General features: G+C 34.9%; 1 protein-coding gene across 5 annotated transcripts in view; it reads right to left on the bottom strand.

Annotated features, from left to right (window-relative positions):
- The window catches only part of MICU3 (mitochondrial calcium uptake family member 3), a 51,117-nt gene that overhangs the window by 6,533 nt on the left and 22,586 nt on the right, over nt 1–21,998 (bottom strand). The window contains exons 7-14 of one of the 5 annotated variants that reach the window (XM_058023994.1): nt 18,099–18,170; nt 16,850–16,888; nt 14,412–14,507; nt 9,222–9,322; nt 8,737–8,908; nt 4,456–4,564; nt 3,351–3,508; nt 363–437 (exon numbers count right to left, since the gene is read on the bottom strand). In XM_058023994.1, coding sequence (XP_057879977.1) covers nt 369–437; nt 3,351–3,508; nt 4,456–4,564; nt 8,737–8,908; nt 9,222–9,322; nt 14,412–14,507; nt 16,850–16,888; nt 18,099–18,170 — 816 coding nt within the window. In that variant the 3' untranslated portion in view covers nt 363–368. Of the gene's footprint in view, nt 1–361; nt 438–3,350; nt 3,509–4,455; nt 4,565–8,736; nt 8,909–9,221; nt 9,323–14,411; nt 14,508–16,849; nt 16,889–18,098; nt 18,171–21,998 lie in introns of those variants that run through there. The other 4 variants (XM_058023996.1, XM_058023993.1, XM_058023998.1 and 1 more) reach the window with 4 other exon arrangements.

Raw genomic sequence — 21,998 nt, 5'->3', positions numbered from 1 at the left:
ACAATCTTCCTTGGTAAATACTTATTAGCTAAAGGTACCTGAGAAATTATTTTAAAAAAAGTAATGGCACAGACAGAAAACAGCAACAGAAACTAAGAAAAAATACTTTTCTACTTTCAAACACAATACAAAACCACAGCTGGCTCACGGAACAGTGACAGTGTGAGTCACTCATTACCAACTCCAGGATAAAATTCTATTGCTTCAGTCAAAACGCAACACGACGCCTTGAGCTACTACGTTGCTTGCAGCCAAATAACCTATTCCTGAGCTTTGGAACAGGAAACAAAAGCAGTGACAGTTCAACATTCAGCCATTCCTGCAGGCATGCCAGCACACTCAGACTGGTGGCCAACACATACCGTGATTTATCTGCTATAGAGCTCCTTCCTCACGCAGGATTTGAAAGTAGTGTACCTCTGTATAGGTTTGTAGCCCTGTGGAGCAGAAGATGGAGAAGTGTGCAGATGCAGACAACACGTGAAGGCAGCCAGGGGTAAGCATAAGACAACGGTATCATGAAAATACAAAAAAATGGCTTTAATTGACAAATAGCTAGGAGGTACAGTACAGTATGTGTTATGCAAAATGTTTATCATTTAGTCATTGATTTTCAATACTTCCGGTTTAAAAATGGAATTTTTAAAGGAAAGGAAATCTTCCTATATATTTTTAAATTTGAAAAAGAAAGGGAAATAATTATTTTAACTAAACAGTAAGCAAAAAAAAAGCTTTTCATGTTTGAACATTTAGTAAGTTTATGGCAATACTCTGACTGGCCACTTGATGGCAGCTTAACATATGAGTTTGCATCAAACTACTAAAACAAAAACAAGGTTTCAGGTTGTGCTACAAAACTGCAGAAAAAGAGAAGTTTCATTTGGTAAAGTCTTCAAGACATTTACTTTTCCAAAATCGTATCTGAAGTTTGTATTAAAATGAACATTTACTGCGTTCCTATAAGAGGTAGTACTGACCCTCCTGAAGTTTTTAAGCTTTTAAATAAGACAAACTTGCAACATATTGACTGATGTTTCAGAACTGCATTTTCATTGGACTTGTGTGACTCTTTGCTTTTAAATAGGTTCACTTTAGTCCGACTGCATAACCACAAAATGCCCTTTTCTAAAATACATGGTCCCAGTACCAAATCCTGTAATGGCCTCAAGATTCTGGGCAAACCTAATTAGTGAAACAACTTTTAAAAAGGTAGAATTTCTAAGTATAAGATGTTAATTGTAAAATTGTACTTCAAATCACAGGCCTGAAACAGTTATTTTGGGATCACAATTGAAACTGTTATTTTGGGATTTTTTTAGTGAGATACTCAAGATACTACATTAATTGGCAGACATTAATTGTAGAATACTTAAAATTAAAATCAGGCATTTATACTTCATAAAGGGGTTCAGATTTCTCATGGCCAAAATTTCTATGTTGCTACAAAATACTGAATAAGCTGAAGCTGTTACAATTTTTTATCTACATAATGAAACTGACCAAATTTTCATATGGGTTCAAGCCACAGTTATTGATAAAGAAAATGTTAGTAATTTGTTAGTTTTGATTTAGCACCAGACGACATTTGAGCCCTCCACATTGTAGGAGAAAGAGGGTAAAGTTTTACTTGTTTTGGACACATTAAATACTCTACAACTTTTACCATACAAACAATAGGAAGCAATTAATGACACTTTCCACCAATTTGTTCTGGGAAAAAGGTTCTTTGGCATTTTCTACTTTTTATTCTAAACCTAGACTGCAATGGGTGGGGGTGTTTATTAAGGCAACATTTTTGCAGAATTTTTTTTATGAAGGCAAATTTTTGCAGAATTTTTACTATTATCCACTCTTAAAAAAAACTGATTTGTGTGACACTTATGAAAACTTACTGGAAATTGTAATTCTTCCGTTTGGTATTGTAATTGTCTTGGAATATTACTGATTAGTGAAAAGAATGTATTTAACAGAATTACAGGACCAAATCACAGTTGTCTCCCAGTCCAGCAGGTGTCTAACATTTAACTTAAATTAGAATTATAATTACTGACAGACTGTGTTATTCTTCTGAATACTGGCTATTCTTTGTAGTTCTTTTACAGTCCACTGGAATATTTTATAGTGCTTCAGGGAAAAGCATAATACATACATAAGACTGAGTAGTGCTGATGATACAGAGTCTTAAACTTATATGTGATTTCTGTCATGCATTTTGTGAAATAGGAACATGTAATAAATACAAGAATTACTTAGTAAGCAGACTGTTTGCTGGTTAAATCAACATACACTGCACATTTACAATTAGTAAACAATTAGTAAACAATTAAAACATACAGCTGAACAGCTTGATACAATTGTGAAACAATCATCATTACCACACCATAATAAAAGGAATTGAGGACCAACAAGGAAAGAAGTTTGTTACAAATACAGGTGTTGTTACCACATTTTTTGTTTGATCATAATAGTACAGAAATAACAAGTAAACTATTAGACTCAACACCACAGAAAGTTCTAAAATTACATTTAGGAATCTAACTAAAATTAACTAAAATTACAGAAATAACATATTGAAATGTGACTTTAGGAATCATAACACAGTTTAAAATTTATATCTAAGCAATAAAGTAATAAGGTTGTTAGTTAGAACACCACTTTACATTTAGTTTAAAATGTTAACACCTGTCATGAGAAGACAAAAAATGACTGTAAGTAATTTCCTGCCCTCTAGCTTATTATAATTGAATATTAGATTCAGGGTTTAATTATTAAAATCAGCTCTGAACAAGAACACAGCATTGTTCAGCACCACTTCACTAATTTTTATTCGAAAATTAAAACTACCTTCTGCTCCAACTCTTTCCAACTGTCATCATGAGCATTTGGTATTTCACATAATGTTTTAGAAGAGCTGACCTTTAACTAAACTTCCTGAGCTTGAGAGAGACAAATTCTCTTTTCTCTGCATGGAACATAGACAAAATTGCTGCCATTGTTAAAATTCTTAATGCTAATCTGCCAATCCCACAATACAGAAGAAATGACAGTATACAGGGGATTTCTCATCTCCTATTTGGTTTGCACATTATAAAGGTACATCATGTCCTCTAAATATTGCTTTCTAATAAAAAAACAGCAAAGAAGAATTTAAGAAGGATTTTATCTTACAGATTGCTTCAGTATTTCTATAAATGTATAAATGTATAAATGCATGTCTTAAAATATATGTCATAAATGTACGTCTTTAAACACAGGCACTGCTGGTTTGAAATCTACAGGTGCCACATATGCTAAAGTAGGTGGTAAGTAGCAAAGTCCACTGAGATAACTACAAAAATTAGAGTCCTTACCCTAAACCCTCGATTGAGTCTGTCCTTCATAATGCCAATAAATTCTTTATAGCTCAACTGGTCGTCTCTGTCGACATCAAAAATCTTGAACACAGTGTTCACCAAATGTGGCGAGAGTTTCACACCTGTGGCTACATACACAGCACGCTTGAATTCATCTGCATAAGGAGAACACCAGGAAAAAAGTTTAAAAAGGTGAATTTAAGGGTACTTTGTGAACAGCATATTATGAAATATAACTAAACTTTTAACTCGAGTTTTCACATTTAAATACTCAAAAATATGAAAAAGTGAAAATCAGGACTGAATTTCACAGTTCTAAACCAAGTAGTTCTTAACTGATATAAAATGACACTGCCTAATTTGTGCCAATTATTTTACAAAAGGGATAACAGTCCATATACTGTACTATGTGCAATAACAAAATTGGAAAATCGTATTATAATTTAACCTATGCTACATTTATGCCATTTACTTATTTGACACAAAACACAACCCAAGCCAGAGCACAGAGGAAATGACAGAATCCCGTGGTAAGGCCATGAGGTAGGAGCACACACCCATGAAGAGGCTGCTTGAGGAGAGCACACAAGTCTGACCCTTTGCATATTGCTCACCGTGTGCTCCCCAGGCATCACAGCTGTTTTATTAAGGATTGTAGTAGGTACATACATGCCTGGTTCTTTAAGTACCCACTCACTGATTTGTTAAAAATCTGTCTGATCTCTCTTTGGACCGCCTGACACTGTTTTCTTGTACAGCCTTTGCAGAAGGCCAAGTTTCAGATGCTCACTGTGTAAAGAAATGCTTTTGTTTACTCTAATCTGATGTCTCACTGGTGTCATCAAGTGCCTCTTAACTCTTGTATTGTAGGGTTTGATGGACAGCCATTCTGCACTCAGCTTGCCCACCACTTATATAACTTCACGTGATATCTCTTATGATATGACCAAGCCTCTTCCTCTCACAGCTGCAGTCCTACCATTTTTAGCCATTTACTGGAAACATTAAAACTACAAACTAGGAAATCAATTTAAAAAAATTGCATTTTTGTCAATGTTCTATATGGGTATCAATGGATTTTTATAAAAATACAGATACTTACCTTGACCTATGGAACGACTTGCAAAATTATACATTTGCATTGCAATTGTGAAGTCTTCTAGATTGTTCAAGAATTGAAAAAATGATCTAAATTCTTCAAATGTGATACCCTAAAAACCAGGAGAACAACATGCACTGTAAGAATTATCAGTAGCAACAATAACTGAAAAAACAAACCTTGCAATTATATATGTCAATTTCATTTAACAACAGATACCAGACCCATTTAAAAAAAGGGATTTTTTTAGTAAAAATCAAGTAGAGAACTGGAGTTTCTTGAGGAATGCAGTATGTCTTTCCTCTCTGTGACTGCAACAAGACAGCAACTCTCACCAGAGTAGTCAAAAATACTGTTCCACTGCTGAGGGCAATTTTTAAGAATTCCAGGATTGTTACAATACGATAGTCAATACTGAGAATAAAAATTCTAGGTTTAGATGAACATTGGAGTATGTTTACTTCTGAAAGCCACTATTATATACATGTGAGTGTATGTGCTCAAATAAATACATTGAATGGATTCATAAATATACATTATGGTCTATCTTAAGCCTGTACTTGAGGGTGAAATTTTCATATATCCAGATTTAGACACTCAAGTCTCTTCATCTGAGGGCTTGCAAGTACTGCAGGGTTTGTCCAGCTTTTAAAAAATCAATTGCATTTTGACCAGACTTTAGACTATCTTCTGTGAAAGCTTCAATGAAAGTGTTCTTGTTAAAAGAGTTTATCTTCATTCCTTGTAATATTGGTTCTGCTCTTTTCTCATCTTAGTTAGAGATCCAAACATCTGATAACCTATCTCAAGATCAATTCTGAAAGAGATCTGAAAATGAGACTTTGAACTCAGCCAAGACCATTGCCTATATCAAATTCCCCCTGGTCTCAGCCATTCTGAACATGGAATGGCATTCTGTGTCAAACCTTGATCTCCCTGGACTCCTATAACTATAATTCCTGGCTATTTTTCCATTTGCTTTTATTCTGTTATCGTATTTAAGTACTTGTCTCTGAAAATATACTTGAAGGCAATAGTAAGACCTGTGAGCCTTTATGTTCAAACTAAAGCATTGATCTATGTCTCTGCTCAAACATATGCAGTCTTTATAGCATGGTGGAACACAGGAAACATGCAAGTGTAGGTTTGTGCCAGAAGGTGGCAGAGGTTGGATGCTAACCCATACGAAACAGCAAGGACTCTGGAAAATGTGGAGAGCAGCATAATATTGCTATAATAGAAGAATTTAAAAGGTCTCCACACACCTGAGATGTAAGTCCCTGCTTAAGAGATCCTACCTAAACCCTGGCCAAGATTTATAAACTCTTTGGAGAGCTCGGCCCATCTCCATCATGAGTTGCTTTTCTCAACAAGCAGATCCTTCACAATTGGGAGGAAACCCTCATATACACAAGTAGAATTACCATCTTATATAAATTTTTATCTTAAAAACTGAATTTAATATTACCAACACTGTCTTTTTCTTTCATTGCATTTGACACTATTAGTTTATGTGCCCAAGTTCAAGTTCTTGCACTGTGTTTAGACTGAAAGCTCAATGGGACTGGAATAACTCTGCCATGCATTTGTGAAATTCCTAGGTCAGTGAAACTTCATTTCTCAGCCAGGAGCCTCAGGTACTATGGCAAAACAGCAATCATAGAGAACATCCACCCCAGCCTTGAGTTGACACTTTTACGTTCACAGATCCTTAATGTGCACAATTTGTCTGTAAAAATTCTTAATGCAAAAAATAAGTGTAAGAGGTCAAGCTACTGCAAAAATCTTGTTTGTTTGCATGACTTTTGCTTTTCCTAATAAACTGCCCTTTCTCATCCCTCAGTTTTCTGGCTTTTACCCTTCCAATTCCCTCCCTTGATCCTGCTGGTGGGGGAGTAAGCAAATGGCTGCATGGGGCTTGGTAAATGGCTGAGATTAAACCATGACAAAAAAAGGAAGTTAACTTTTTAATTTAGATGGGCAGATTTTATTTTACTACAGCAAAGAAAACTCAGATTAATGTACCAATGCTGCTAAAAATAAACAGACTTTCTTCAGGAGCTGATATCCGTAGTAATTCATGATGCCAGCTTACATGAATCACTGCTTGGCATCTAGTTAGTAAAAGGAGGAAGACATCCTGTGAGCAGGCAGTGTGCCAGCTGAACATTTTAACATGATTAAAGTAAGACAAAAGATCATCATGCTGCCTTAGGGGCTTCTTTGTACAGCACCATGAAAGGTTAACATTGCCATTGTGAGAGTACAGGCATATTACTTTACACACTCAACTAATTTTTCTTCTGAATTGAATCCTCTGGTTAGTATTAGTATTGCAGCATATCACTGTCATGAAATAAAGAGCAAATTTTATAATTTTCAAATTGTAACGCTATGACAAGAGCCAAAAAAAAGTGACAACATTTAATCAACATATGAACACCCCATCCATGGCAGTAAGAGTCAAAGTCCTATTCTTAAAAGCCTGTGGCCAGCATAAGAGATGTAGTGACAGCACATTTACCAAGCCAATGACACAAAGTTATGAAAAACAGCCATGTCTTTTTTCACTTAATGCAGGTATAGCATATGACATACCTCAAATACCCAAATGTATGGCACCCATCCAGTGCCAGGACACTGCCAGATGACAGCATAAAAGCAAATATGCAACTGAGTGACAAAGCTTTCCACATGGAGGTTTTCCTTAACTGTTGGTCTCACCAGAGACCAAGAAGAGGAAACTAGTGTGGAATACTTGCTATGACCTTGGAAGACTTAGACATGAACTTCAAAGACTACTACTTGTGTTCAAAAGAAAGTGTCTGTATATTTACTTAACTTCACCTTTGACATTCAAAGTATTTCTCTGTAACTACAACTGTCATTATTTTTCAGTTTCCCATACTTACATTACTGTTTCTATACAAGACCCAAAGCGAGTGGTGTTTTGGTTTTTGTTTTTTTTTCCTTAGATTTCCATCTGGAAGCATGCAGTTATAGCAGTTCTGTCTTGGCTCTGAATATTGAAAGCTGCACAGACATTTTACAGCAGTTTGATCCGAGCACCTCAGTGCCTAGACCAGGAACTTGGGAAGGGTGACTGAACAGGAACTCTGATCCCAATCTTACCACGTCATCTGACACCCAATCTGGTCAAAAGAGACAGCCCTGCTTTCCCAGCTATATTTAACATTCAGTGGCCCTAACTGCTGTACAAGCACAGGAATAATCAGATAATCCAGATATCTGAAAAGAAAACTGTTAATTTTTGGAGTGTGCTTCTATCAGTTGACTGATCTTACTTACTGTGGAGACTGAAATTAAAATGTCATTCCTCAAATAAAAACAAAACCTAAACAAACTGTTCAAACTGATTTATTACTTTTCTTTGCAAGCTCTGCTGTCAATGCTGTTAAAAGATATAGCTATTGAAAGAGTTAGATTTCTAGGACAAATTAATCTGATCTTCTTCTGTAAAGACAAACAGAAGAAGTATATCCAAAACATCTCTTGTTTGAAGGGCTACTTTTAACATTATCCTATAGATTTTCACAGATGTATAGTTGTTGTTACATTTCTCTCAGATACACTTCTGACAATGCATTTGTTGTTAAACAAATTAAGGACTATCTACCATCTGACCTTTACTGTTAATATTATAATTTCTGTCTCAACTTCAGTCTTTAAAAAACCCACACACCCAACAATAATTACAAACAATTCACTAGTAAGACTAAAAAACAATGAGATAAAATGTGATGTTATTTCTGAGGAAATGCTACTCCAGTGGCAGAGGGAGGGAGGGAGGGAGGGAGGGAGGGAAGGAAGGAAGGAAGGAAGGAAGGAAGGAAGGAAGGAAGGAAGGAAGGAAGGAAGGAAGGAAGGAAGGAAGGAAGGAAGGGAGGAAGGGAGGAAGGGAGGAAGGGAGGAAGGGAGGAAGGGAGGAAGGGAGGAAGGGAGGAAGGGAGGAAGGAAGGGAGGGTTTTTTGATAATTCATTGCTAGAAAATGTTTATTTTTAATGTCTTATGGTTTTTGCAATTTAACCTGTTCTATTGGTTATGTCCTATCTAAGCTTCAGCAATATTACTAGCTAAATCCTACGAAATATAATTCCATGCTATTTACTTTTCTACATTTTGTTCAGCAAGTAATCTGAAAACCAGGCATGCAGTTTATGATCAAAATAAAACCCTGGTGCTAAGTAATTCAGTCCAACAAAGCTATGTTTTCATGTTGATGACACTGGGACTGCATGCTGAGTCCACTGCTGAGCAATTACCTTTTCTTCAGGAATACTGCCACGCATGTTTTCTAGGTAACTTGATGTATTTTCCACATTTGTATACCTCAAGAGAATATGGGCAAAGTCTTCCTCACTGATGGTGTTCATCCCGTTAGAGTAGGAAAGGAATTCTATCTCTAGAACCTCAGTTTGCAGGTTATCCATAAATCTAAAACACAAACAAAACGTGAAGAAATTGTCATGCTTTATATTTCTACTGTTTGTTTCCTTAAATAAGGACAGGGCTGGGGTATGACCTTTCCACCCCAAAGTAACTAAAATTTGCAGCAGCACTGGAAGAGGACGTTTTATTATTGGGCCACTTATTGTTTTATTTTGCTCTTTGTGTATATAACACACACAAAGGGAACACAAAACATAAAACCATACCTGCATAAGCTATGTGTATAGTAATATAGTACACATTAATTAGAAAAACTATACAAATATTTTTATAAGGAATTAATGACGTTGAGACTCACCTATAAAAATCTTCAAAGTTCAGTTCTGCTTTTCCTTTCTTGCCAAAAAAGTGTACCAGCAGTGTAGTATCTGACAGTGAACTTGTATAATCATCAGCACGCTTAAATATTAGAATAAAAAAAATTAAAGGCCATGATTGGATCAGATACAGAAGTATAATCTGAGAGTGCCTATCATCACAATAGACTTTTCTATTAAAAGAATAGAATAGTATATAAATAATAGAATAATAGACTTTTCTATTTGTACTTCATGTTTACAATCTTTAAGAAGATTTTAATCTTGCAATCCATTACATTAATTTTGCCATGCAATTTTCACACAAAATAGCAGTAGCTGTTAATTGCATTTAGTAGAAAGTAGTTAAACTAACAGAATGATGTAATGGAAGCTGCAATGAAGGGGGAAAAGGTATGAAAAATAAAACCAGAAACTTGTGAGGAAAAAAAAATCTCATCAGTTAAGGTAAACCATAAAATGTAACTCCCTGTGTACACAATCTCACTTTCCCTCTACTACAAAACTAAGAAATTAAATACAAAGTATTAAGAAGAAATAAAGAAATTAAAATACAGTAGTTCATATACTCTTATTCCATATTTCAAAAGTAAGTATGGGATTGTGTTCCACAATCACATCAGTTAGGTGTATTTCAAATTATTCTTTTCTGTAAGTTGTAGATAGCTACATCTTAAATGTTATTGCCCAAACACATTTAAAACAACAGAATTAGGAAATTTAAAGTAATGAAGCAGTATTTGGATTACTTCTCTTAGGACTGTTCCTCATGTACCAGGTTGTGATCTCTGTGCAGGACTGTAATTTCTGAATATGTACTAAGACTTTTTCCTTAATAAATAACTAAGGTTTTGAAAACCAGATTTAGAAGATAAAGCAAACTAATTTTGACCATTTGTAATAGCAGAAGTTGTAAACAGAAATCCAAACAGAAGTACCTGTCATTTGTGTATAGTGATTGCATAATATTCCACTTTTTTTACTACATATTCACTGCCCTTAACTATTGCATATATGCATTGATTATACTTCTTTGAAAAAGAAGCTCTTGATACTCTGAGGAATTGAAGAATAATTCAGTAACATAAGGCTCTTAAATAAGCCACGGTAGCCCAACATGACACTGTTCTCCTGGTGTTAACATGCTTCTGCCAACATTAGAAATTTAAACAGTAATGTGTTTGGTCTCCTTACTGCACCTGCTTAGGGATTGCCTCCTGTCCAAGCTCTTTTTCTTTCAAACACTTTACGAAAAGCACAGAGTAGGAGAGCAGTCTCTGCTCTTCCTAGGCAAGCTACCTCCCATTAGGAAGTGTGGCTGCTGACTCTGGTGTTACAGTACAAAACAAGGCACAGTACAGAAATCTAGCAAATATTTGGGAGATGTAACAGTAATAATTTATCACCATAACAATACATTATAAACCTGTGGGATCCACCACAGGTGCAGAAAACTGTTTATACAGCTCTACAAAGATCTACATCTATAAAACTGCAAGCCACACTCAAGAGTCCTTTAAGTCTGACTCTATTTCTTCACTGAAGAGGCCATAAATTTGTACACAAAGAAACTCTAAGTGAAGAAACCAGGAAAAAATTTTGAACAATGTGCAACAATGTGTTCAACATCATGATAAACAATGTACCATGAAAAAGCATTTCATATCTACATTCTCTAAAATACACTATATAATTTTCAAATTTACATACTGATTTGTAGGAAACGTAAAGTGCTATACTCATTAAGAGTATTTATGTATCAACAACAAGGGAAAACACAAGGCAGTAACAAACACAAATCCCTTTCAACATCCAATCTAAAGAAATGAGAGAGACTTCTCTGTTCTTTAGTATAATCAGTTTAGGATTCTCCAGATAGCATTTCATGTACTCTAGCTTCCTCTTTATTCTCATATTCTTCTCCAGGGAGAAATAAGATGACATAGCGTATATAGAGGTAGAGATATTTCATGTCCTTCAATTAAGACAGCTCTGCTCTTCAAGTGAGCAAACTAATTCAGAAAAGCAATCACTATTTGTCTTTCAATATTGTTATCCTCCACTACAGGGCACAATATACTGAAATTCAGATACCCCGATTTCTTATGTTTTTTAAGCAGTTAAATCCCTGAGCACATTCAAACAATTTCCCTCAAGTACACCGAAAAGATATCAAATGTTAAATTACAGCCTTTCATCTTGCAAAAACATTTCAAAACCTTAGACTTAGGTTGCATTCACCCATATCTAAAGCACCATTTAAAAAAACCTACAATCTGTAAGTCTTTTCACAATTCCCACTTGGCTGGCCTCACTAAATGAAAAAACCCCAGACAAAAACTTCACTGCAGAAACTCAACCCAGTGTGCCTTCCTGAAGAACTGCAGGCAACTGAACACTATTCCTGTGCTCCTTCTGCACTGACAGCATTAAATAAATTCTCTTTTATATGGGAAAGGATACAACCAGAAGTTTTAATCATTTAAAGTTATTATTTGTTTTTCATTATAAAATTAATTTTATTTTAGATCAGTGCAAATTAAATTGCCTCACCTGTTTCCAAGTATACAAATAGGAGCCTCAATTTTGATCAAATATGTTTTTAAATAAGTCATTTAAATGAGAATAAAATCCTTCTCATTTCTCTTTACCTTTACATTAACTGGAATACAAATGCAGGTAAAGAGAGAAACTGAAGACAAGTGTTTCAATCACTTGATTGACTTGCTGCATAATGGCATTATCTTTTTCTTTCTACTTTCTAGCCTGAAGTGCGTAAAATCTGTTTATTTTGTATTCTGCAAAATGAGTTTCAATTTCTTGATTAACAAGGGTTGACTAAAAGTAGGTAATGCTTGTAAGCATTGATTCCACTTTTACCAACATATTCCAATAATTAATTATGTATATTATGATTTGATTTAATAATTTCTTTCTTACTGAAAACTCTCGATTTTTCCAACAGTGATAACTAACCTAATGGTTTTCAATTTCACTTAGGAATTTAAGAATAAACTCCAAAACTGAATTTAGTGATAACTGCAATACTCCAACAGGGCAGTGGAATTGCCAAATTATCAAGTACAAAACCAGTATTATACTCTGTCCTAGAGAAAATTAGTTGTAATAAATAACTTTACTCTCCAAAGAGACCTTTTGATTCCCATAGCAACAAACCTTATTTACTCTCCTTTTCAACTTACATATAGCCTTCTCAAAAGCCTATGGAACAATACAGACTCCAGTGTCACCTTGCTTTATGCCACTTTCTCACTACAAACAGCTATAATATTATTCAGATGCCAGAATACCTGGGAGAGATAAAAATATGGATGAAAGCCAGCTGGCCCAAACCAAGCAAGATAAAGATAATGACAGTGAGAAGTGGGAAATTGTCAGTGGAGAAAATGCTGAACATGATTTTTCTTCATAAAATGATTTACAAGTGAGCACACAGGCTTTTTATACACTCTACTGAGAATTTACATCCCTATTAAGTACAGCTGCTATTAAGCTTCAATTACAGTATAGTTGCAGTTATTAGGCTGAGGCATCGGATAATAAAACCCCCTCTCTCTTCAAATTAAATGTGTGCAGAGATTTCCAAACTTAAGTCCATCTATACTTGGGACTGAATTCATGCCAGCTAACTGTACATTAAGATGACATTTCATTCAGGAAATGCAATGCCCCAAGCTTCTTGAATAATAAGTGAATTTAGAAGCCTTCTCTCCCCTCTATGTCTCCTTATCTGACTAGACAAGAGTGCTGATATTCTGGATTTTAAAATTTGGTGGAATAAATTAGGATTAACAACTGGATTAACAATTCAGAAGCTCACGAGTGTAGAAGCAAGGGAAGATAGGCTGGGTCTACTATTTTATTAAAGATTACTATGTATATGTTATTACTATGGATACTTCTATAAGTATTGTTGTAAAACTCAATTCTGTAACACTACATTTTGTTTTGTTGAAGGGCAAATGGACACAAACCGAGAGAAATACAGCAAAGGAAATGCAGGTTCTACCTTGAAAGAAAAATCAAATATCTTATTTTGTTTGGCCCATAATTAAAATTGAAATAAATTTAAACAGAGTGCTATGACTGCATTTATAAACACAACCACGAGTATGAAGATTAACACTAAAGAAGAAAAATCTCTATGGAAATTAATGAACAGCAGACTGATATAAAGGGACTATGAGTAAATTAAGCCTTGAAATTAGAAATAGGTCTATTGAAGTCCTCAGGTTATTCAATAGCTTCTGCAGAGGAACAGCAGGGACAAAATAGTAATTACTTTCAATGTGAAGCACACATTGTTTCCAAACCAAGCAAAAATACTATTTTGCTCTGGAGATCAGTTTCGGTTTCTTGTTCTTTTCTCATTATGATCCTGCTTAGGAAACATGGAACTCCGAGACCAGAGTCAGTGGGGAGTTGCTCTATGTTCTTAATGCCACTACCAGCAGAGCCATTACTCTTACTGTACGGGCACAGAAAAGCATAAATGATATAGTCTTTTGATCTTCTGATATGAATTCTCTAGAAACAGATCATGAAACAAGAATTATTAGAATTTAAAGCATTATGAAAATTAATTTGACAGCTCAGTGGTAGTTCTAGACCTCCATAATGATTGTGTAATATTACAAAAGATGGACCAATGTTTTGGATACCTTAAAACATTCCTTGTTTACTCTAATAATTAAAACAATCTTTGCATTGTAGTTTTTGTGAAGATTGGTTCTGATAATACACATAAAAAGCACATTAAAGACATAAAGATTAAAAGCTGAAAGCTTTACTCTCAGTAAAGTTGTCATTTTACTGGACCATGCCTAAATGACAAAGGGTTTCTGAATTACTTCTCCAACTCTGAATTGCCATGACTATTAGTCTTAGAAAATGTTTCTGAAGGACTGAAGAAGACTTCATCTTCCAACTCTTTCAAAAGGTAACTTTGCTTTTTCTTGGAAAAGACAACCTTCAATTATCACATTGTAGAGAACCAAACGCATTTGATCTGAGAACTTTGAAGTTTAAAACAAGAAAGTAATTAAAAGGAAAAGAAGGAACAGGGTGCACAACGTAAGAAAGCAATCGGAACAGAAGAAATAAAACAGCAGTGTGTTTATGGAGCAGAGACCAGAGAGGTTGTTTTATACCTCCGCAAGGTCTGAAAAGAGCGCTTGGCTTGTGCTACGCCTCAAAGTATCCCAATAGCTCCTGGGGACAAGGTCCTCTCCTTCTGTTTTAAGAACCTGCAGTTTCAAGAAGCACAATTGTTTGAAAAGCAAAAACAATGGGACAATCATTTATAAACTTTAAAATATTTTCTAGCTGATCTTCAAAATCAGGGCTTGGTTCTCTTGCTTCTAAACAGTGACATTTTACCAGTTACATGACCCTTTGTAAATGAAAGGAACATTGGTCTGTTACAGCTATTTCCCTAATGTTCTTGGCTGCACCAAAAGTATCACTGACTCCATGTTCTCAAACAAAATAAATTCAAGAACGCAGAAGTGAAAATATTTACTACAAGTGCATATCAAAATGGCCATTTAAACTCAGCATTTTGCCAGTGTTTTTTTCTATCAACTCTGGTTTTCTGGAAAATATTAATTCATATACCTATAAAATTAATTTTTTCATTGGTAAAATAAAAATATCACCATATAATTAGTTATATAAAATAATTTAATCTAATATTTATGATGACATCATTGCACCAACAAAGAAAGGCAAAAACAAGCCTAGCAAGTTCAACTGTAACATACTTATCAGGAAAACACTATCCACGTCTGATGATCAAACTTACCTTGTCGTGAGAATGAACACCACATTCTCTTATGCACACAGTTCTACAATTATCTATTTTAAGTATTCACTGAATTTGTTCTCTTAATGGAGTTACTTTAGTCAATTGAATTAGTACTTCTGGCTGTGCACATTTCATTTCCATTACATGCATCACATCACAGTTATCATGTTCTGGTTGGCATTTGGCCAGTGAAAGCACTCATGCAGTACATGCCAAAGCAGTCTCAGACACAAATGCAGTATGCACCAGAACATGACTTGAATTAACCTACGCAAATGAAAATACCAAAATATTTAACTCATTTAAAACATCACCATATGCTTTTTATGGCCTATGGACCTCAACACATTTTAAAAAAATAGAACTGATTTGTCAGATGAACTGAGGAGAAGGGCCTCGTGCATGAGGCAGCATGTTGGACTATCCCAGACATTTCAGGGTTGCATCTCCTTGGAACCTGGGTATCTTCAACTCCTCAGGACATCCAGGAAAACAAAAGACTGCTACACTTCTTGTTTCAGTAGAAGAAACAGAACCCCAAAAAATATCTGGGGTTCTATTTTTTGGAGATGAGGGATTTACTGAATTCCTATACACCTGGGTCTCCTTTGCATGGAGATCTCCATTCAGGTAGTAGGAGGGCAAAAGATACGGCACACACCTGGGCATTATCTTGATAAAGGGCTTGACATGGCTCAGTCTAGAAGATTATTTTTTTACTGAATCTGAAAATTACATAAGTAGAATACCTAACTAGCTTGGTTTCAGTTTGAAACAGGAGAAAGCATGGGAATATGGCAATCACTGTCCAGCAAGTTTTGCTGCAGTAAAGCCTGATCTGAAATCTGTTGAATCATAAGGCCTTGCATATTCTACTTCATTTTTTCTCACATCATTGCAGTATGCATATCATGTCAACTGCACATTTTAATTCAACAGACTTCCTTCCTGCATATTGCTCCAATTGTAGGTGCCAATTTCACAAGAAATAAATCTGTGCATTTCTATGAATAATTATATAAGAAAACAAATTTAAAATTGGAATTTCACAATTCATCTAATTCTCCTGCATAGGATCCCCTCACTTGGAGTATCGCAATAATGCCCCAACAAGATGAATTCTTCTATTTAAACATAAAATTTGTCTGTTTTTTAAAAACTGTTTTACTTCTGCCACGTTCCAGAAATTAATCAGATCATGATGAAGACATTAAAAACATCAGAAGATCTCTTTCTGCTTCTCTTTTTCAGCCCTCAAAAATTATTATAAAGAAGCTTACTGTCACCTAAGTAATACATGGAATCCCTTCCTAGTTCAGCACTGAAAGTTCTTATGTATTTGTTCTGTAGGTGAAGCATAAAAATAGGAAAGCTCTCTTCAGGTTTCTTTTTGGGGGGCAATAAAGAGGTGAAGGATTCAACTGACTAATTATTCACACTACACAAAATGAAAGAAAGAGATGGATCAAATGACTCATGCAGGATGACTTAATTTCACACATTAATTAAAAATATGTCTACAGCTTATTGAAATGTATTTGTACTTTCCCTTAAAAATACTGTTTCGTCCATTTCATAGAGAGCAACCTTTCCTCCTGATAGGCTTGCCTGTTCAGCATGCATGCAGCAATCTTTTACGCAAGTCAAGATTCCTTACACTTTTACTGATTAGCAGAAATAATTTACTTAATGAAAAAGATAAATACAATAGACTTTCTTATAGCATAATATTTCATCTCACTGGTGAAGACTGCATCAATTGAAAATAATTAGAGTACATACACTGTTAGTAGGAGTATGATATCCATAAAGTTGAAGACGCTGACATACAGCAAAAATGGGCCAAGCCAAGTATCACATGTCAGAGTGAAGACAAAAGAAGGGGGAAAAAAGACAACAGAATAGGTTAAGACAAGCAAACCTTTACTTTATACATATTATTATTTTTGTTTGTTTATTTGTTTTTAATGTGACAGTGAAGAAAAAAATGTTTTTTTCAGTCTTACTCTTCAAATTTTCAAAAGAGAAGTGCAGGTTTTTAGAGATTACGCTCAGGGCTTATGTGCCATTTTGTCATCTTTACATTCTCCAAAAGCTCCTCCTTTAGGTATAAGTTTCCTTTGTTCAAAATAAATAGTCTCTGAGAGATTCAACAACAGACCTACAGTTTTGAAAAGCAGAGCAGGATAGGTCTCTCTGGGTGGGAAGAAAAAAGTCCTTTTTTTCTCAGGGAAGGTTTAAAAAGTAATAATATTTGAAAATCATACCTCCTGTGGTTTCAGGGACAAAGAACTGAGGCTGAGCATTGATGTTGACAAAAGTATAATGGACACTGAGAAGCTGTGCTGATATGTCTAAATATTTCTTATAATAAGGAATTTTTTCCATAAACATGCAAATTGCAAAGGAACATAGGTTTGGTTTTTTTTTTTTTTCTGCTCTCTGCTTGGCAGAGATTTGTCCCTGATATTTACTTTCCAACAGTAAAAGAAGCACCTGTTGCTGCTGCCATCCCTCAGACAAACCACCACAGACTCATTTCTTTCTGACTTACCTTTTTATTTGTTTGCACAAAATGCAAATTTGACATTATGTGGGTACCCAATATTCCACAAAAAATTATTCAGATTAATATATTTTGCATTGGTCGGAATAATTATTTAGTAAGAATTTAAATTTGAATATAAAATCTAAGTTCAGTTGTAACATTTCATAATCTATTTTAAAACTACTGTGTGGATAACAAGCACCAGGATCAGAAGGTCTACATGGACAGCTTCAGTTAGTTCTGAAAGCAAGTGTGCACCTTGGTCTTCCCCCTGAGATCTCTCACGGTTAGAGACAGTAACACTGGCTCATTACTGCTCACTTTCCCCTAGATTTCCAAGCTCCAAATGGAATCAATTCTACTGTCATAACATCTACTATAGTATTTAAACACTAATTTTTAGTTCCTATAAACCACTTACTCTTTTTTTCCAGTAACTACAGTTAAAAAACTACCAGATGCAACTTTTTGGATTTTACTTACCAGCATTGCACGTTTTTCTTCATCTCCTCTTTTTTCTCTCTTCTCATTTTTTTTCCTGAAGATTTCTTGGAGCTAAAAACCAAACCATTTTGTTCACATTTAGTGTTCAGCCTGTTTTCACATACATAACAATATCCTTCATCATAAGGAACATTACAAACAGTATTAAAATGCAGTTCTTTACTGAAATATCAGAGTCTCGTGATGCTTTATTGCTCATACTCATGCCTTCACGTCCCTTCTGTGACTTAAACCACCACACAGAAAGGGGAAAAGGAAATATTTTTTTCCACAAAGTAAGGGTAACAATTCTACTTGCGAGCACAATACCAAGAATGTCCTATTTAGCCAATCTGGCCAATATAAAAAGGGGAAGTTCCACCCTTTTCACCACCTCCAGGCACATCCTTTCGTGTCAGGTTCTAATTAATGTCTCTGTGGTTATGTAGTCAGCTGGATCAATCTTTTTTTCACATTAGTTTCCAACCTGATCAGTTCTTACTCCTGCTGGCACAAGGGAGGGGTAGAAACACCTGGTGGGGGTGAAACATTCCCCTTCAGCAGCAACAAACTACTACTCAAGAGTAATTTATCAAGTACCCTTTCGTTTCAAGTCTGTTCAAAGAATACCTTCAGGTCTTGTAAAATACCCCTCTCACAACTATCTCAACATGAAGAGCTTTAAACATGACTTCTGAGAAAACCTCAAATACAAGATTTCAAACATACAGATTCTTAAGCATATTTATTTTTGTAAAGTCTTCAGAGCAAGAAATGGGTTGTACTTATCTTTCTGCAAGTATCTGTTTTATTTAGGTATTTTTATTTATAGTAATACCAATTAATGTTCCCAAACCATTAGAAAAAGGTCTCACAGTGTTTAGCAATAAAGTATTAACTGTGATACTATCTAGGTCTCTACTGGACCTTCAGCTTTTAAAAAAAATCCATGTGAAAATATCATACTGTCTCATGTAGCATTTGTTATCCTCTAACTGGGCTGGAAAAGGAATAAACCCTGATCTAAGAAACTTGCCCAACCTAGAATATGGTATTTTCAGAACCAAACACCTTGGCATACAGACACAATTGTGGCAGTTCTCTCAAAGGAGCAATTTTACCTACCATAAGTCTGGTAAAACCTCATAATGTAAAGGCATGTACACAGAGCTCCACAGGGATTGAAATGTGAAACAAAAAGTGTGTGTGATACATTTTGCAAGAAAAATTTCCAAACTAAATTTCAGGATATCTTTATTTCAGAGAAGGCAAAGAGATCAGCAAGATTTATTGCAGGGGTATGGCAACATTGAAATGAAAGAATTCAATGTTTAGTGATTAATTAGCAAACACATTTATAAACAACATTTTATGAATTACCAAAATTGACCACTGAGTTCTGGAATCTCCTATCAGGCAAATACAGACCAGAATATTTTTTGCATTACAATACCTATTTTTAAATATGGGATAAATTTACAGACCTTGGTACATTTTTTCAATTTTTTTTTTTGCAAACCTACAGGTGCAAGTTACTACAACTTATGCCAACAAGGGAAGAATCTTGATAGGATAGAGTACTACAGAGTTTGCAACCCAGAACAATGCAAAGAAAAAAGTTAAATGAACAGAGAGAAACAGAAAGAAAATCCCTTGTGAAAAGTGAAATGACAAGCCATCAAGCAGGAGAGAAGAGTGGCAGTAATTGAAAAACCAAAAAAGATCAGTAAAAGCAAGGCATCCTTGAATGTACTTCCCCTGCCACAGAAGGCAAAAGAAGTAGGATTCTGTTGCATGCATTATTAAAGCCTTGCTAAACTTCTGGAAATGGATCTTTTGTTCAGAAAGAGTGCTATAGGATACCAGTGACTGAAAAAAAGTGAATGCAAAAAGGGCCTAGGAGTACTTTCATAGGAACATTGTTTGAAACAGGATAACGAGATTGACTGCTGAAGGCAGCAAAACCAAGATCTCCAGTAACAAGGCAACACAATCCTTCTGTTCCCTGACCTCACCCCTATGACATAAGCAAAGAGGAAAGCACAAACACCATGAAATTAGTTTACAAAAACAATACAGCTGTTATCAGAAAAATAAGGCCTTTTTCAACTCTTCACTACACACGCTGTCTCCTCAAGAATCATATAACATGTGATCCCCAAACAAAGCTCTTCAAAGTCTCTTTTGCAATAGCTGCTTGTAACTGACGGATAAATATTTTGCAAATGTTGGAGTAGTTCATATGCCAACTTTTGAACAGTCTCCTTTCAGGCACACAGGATATGATGCATTACATTCAAGCAAGGTGGGTAAAGATGCCAAGTGTATGTTCTGGGGCCAGTTCTATAATAGCTGCAGTATCACTGAATCAAATTCTATTTTCATATATACTTTCATTACACAAAATTCTATCTACCTATCTATTCTTTTTCACTTCAGATCTCATATTCTGACTTAAGGGTTCCGATTTAATTTTTGAAGGATCACCAACATCTAATGAAGCAGAGTTGCACTCAAGTTTGAGCCATACAAATTTGTTAAATACAATAATCCCCTACAATGAGTAGGTGACAGTATACCTAATGTTTAAAAATTCTACTTTCTTTCTTTTATCCACCAAGTCTGCTAACAAAAATAAGGAGAAACTAGTCAGGGATCATGACAGAGAACAAATACATAGCAGGATGTGAAGAGGACTATAAAGGCATAGTTAGAAAGAAATATTAGTTATAATATTGCCCTTGTTTCCCCCTTTATATGCTTATTTTATTTCAGTTTTATCATCAGTTTCTGAAAGACAAAGCCTCTTACTTCAATTTTCTCCCATTTAGCTGTTGTAATGGAAGCTCGTTTTCTATCAGAACAAACTTGTCAGTCTATCCACCACATTCTGTTACACTGAATCATGAAAGATGCTTGCTTTTTCTTCTTCTTCCTCTATTTCTTCCTTTTGTTAATTAATCCAATGATTGCTGGTTTTCCTCCAACTGGAGAAGATGCTTATGAAGAATTAGCCCTTACAAGGATGTGTACATTTAATAACAGAGTACAAAAAAAGTTGAGTATGCCACAATTTGCAAGTGGTGTCACCTTCCAAAAAAGATTTGGAATTTAAGTTCAGCATGTTAAGGAGAGTTTTCTCCATATTTCTATTTTCTTAAGGTTAGCATAGTTTATTTGAATCAATTAAGAAACCTCACACAGGAAACTAGGGTGTCTTTATTTTAAATAAATTGGGGCCAAACACTTAAATACATTCCATGTGTCTGTTTCACCCTTGGTATTTTGTTCCATCTTTTTCAATATGGCACTGGGCTTTTTCTCATGTGTACTCATTGTATTTCTTCAAAAGATCAACTACACAAAAATGTGTGGAGATAAAATGTATGTCTTTTGCACAAATATATTTTTCCAACATCTGATTCAATTCTTATAAATGTTGTATTGCATTAATCATCTGTACTTGTTCAGTAGAAAATTAAGGCCTTGTTTAGTCTTCAGAAAGCTTCCCTATACCATAAAATTTTAATTTTAATTTCTAAAGAAATGTCAAAACATATATTCACCATAACTGAGTGCTTCAGTGTAATCTCAGACAGCTGCTGCCAATGGACACCAACAATTTAGAGATCTCTGGTTTATGGTGCACATTTTTACCATAAAGCCACACAGTTATCGTAAACTCAGAAGCCCTGACTTTGAGTGGTCAATTTTCTGCATTTCCTTTTTTTTTAATGATCATTTATTTAGAATGGCATTAATTATTCCTCCCATTTCTTTTGAAATCAGAAAATAAATTAAATGAACATAAATCTAAAATAGCCCTTGTTACTGCAAGATCATTCTCCTGAACTTGGTGTATCTTATTACCTGAAAATTTATGAAGTATTGAAATTTTAA

Source organism: Melospiza georgiana, chromosome 5, assembly GCF_028018845.1.
Source record: "Melospiza georgiana isolate bMelGeo1 chromosome 5, bMelGeo1.pri, whole genome shotgun sequence".
In the NCBI taxonomy this organism is placed as follows: domain Eukaryota; kingdom Metazoa; phylum Chordata; class Aves; order Passeriformes; family Passerellidae; genus Melospiza; species Melospiza georgiana.
Note: the sequence above shows the minus strand (reverse complement) of the source record. Positions and strands in the feature narration are given on the sequence as shown.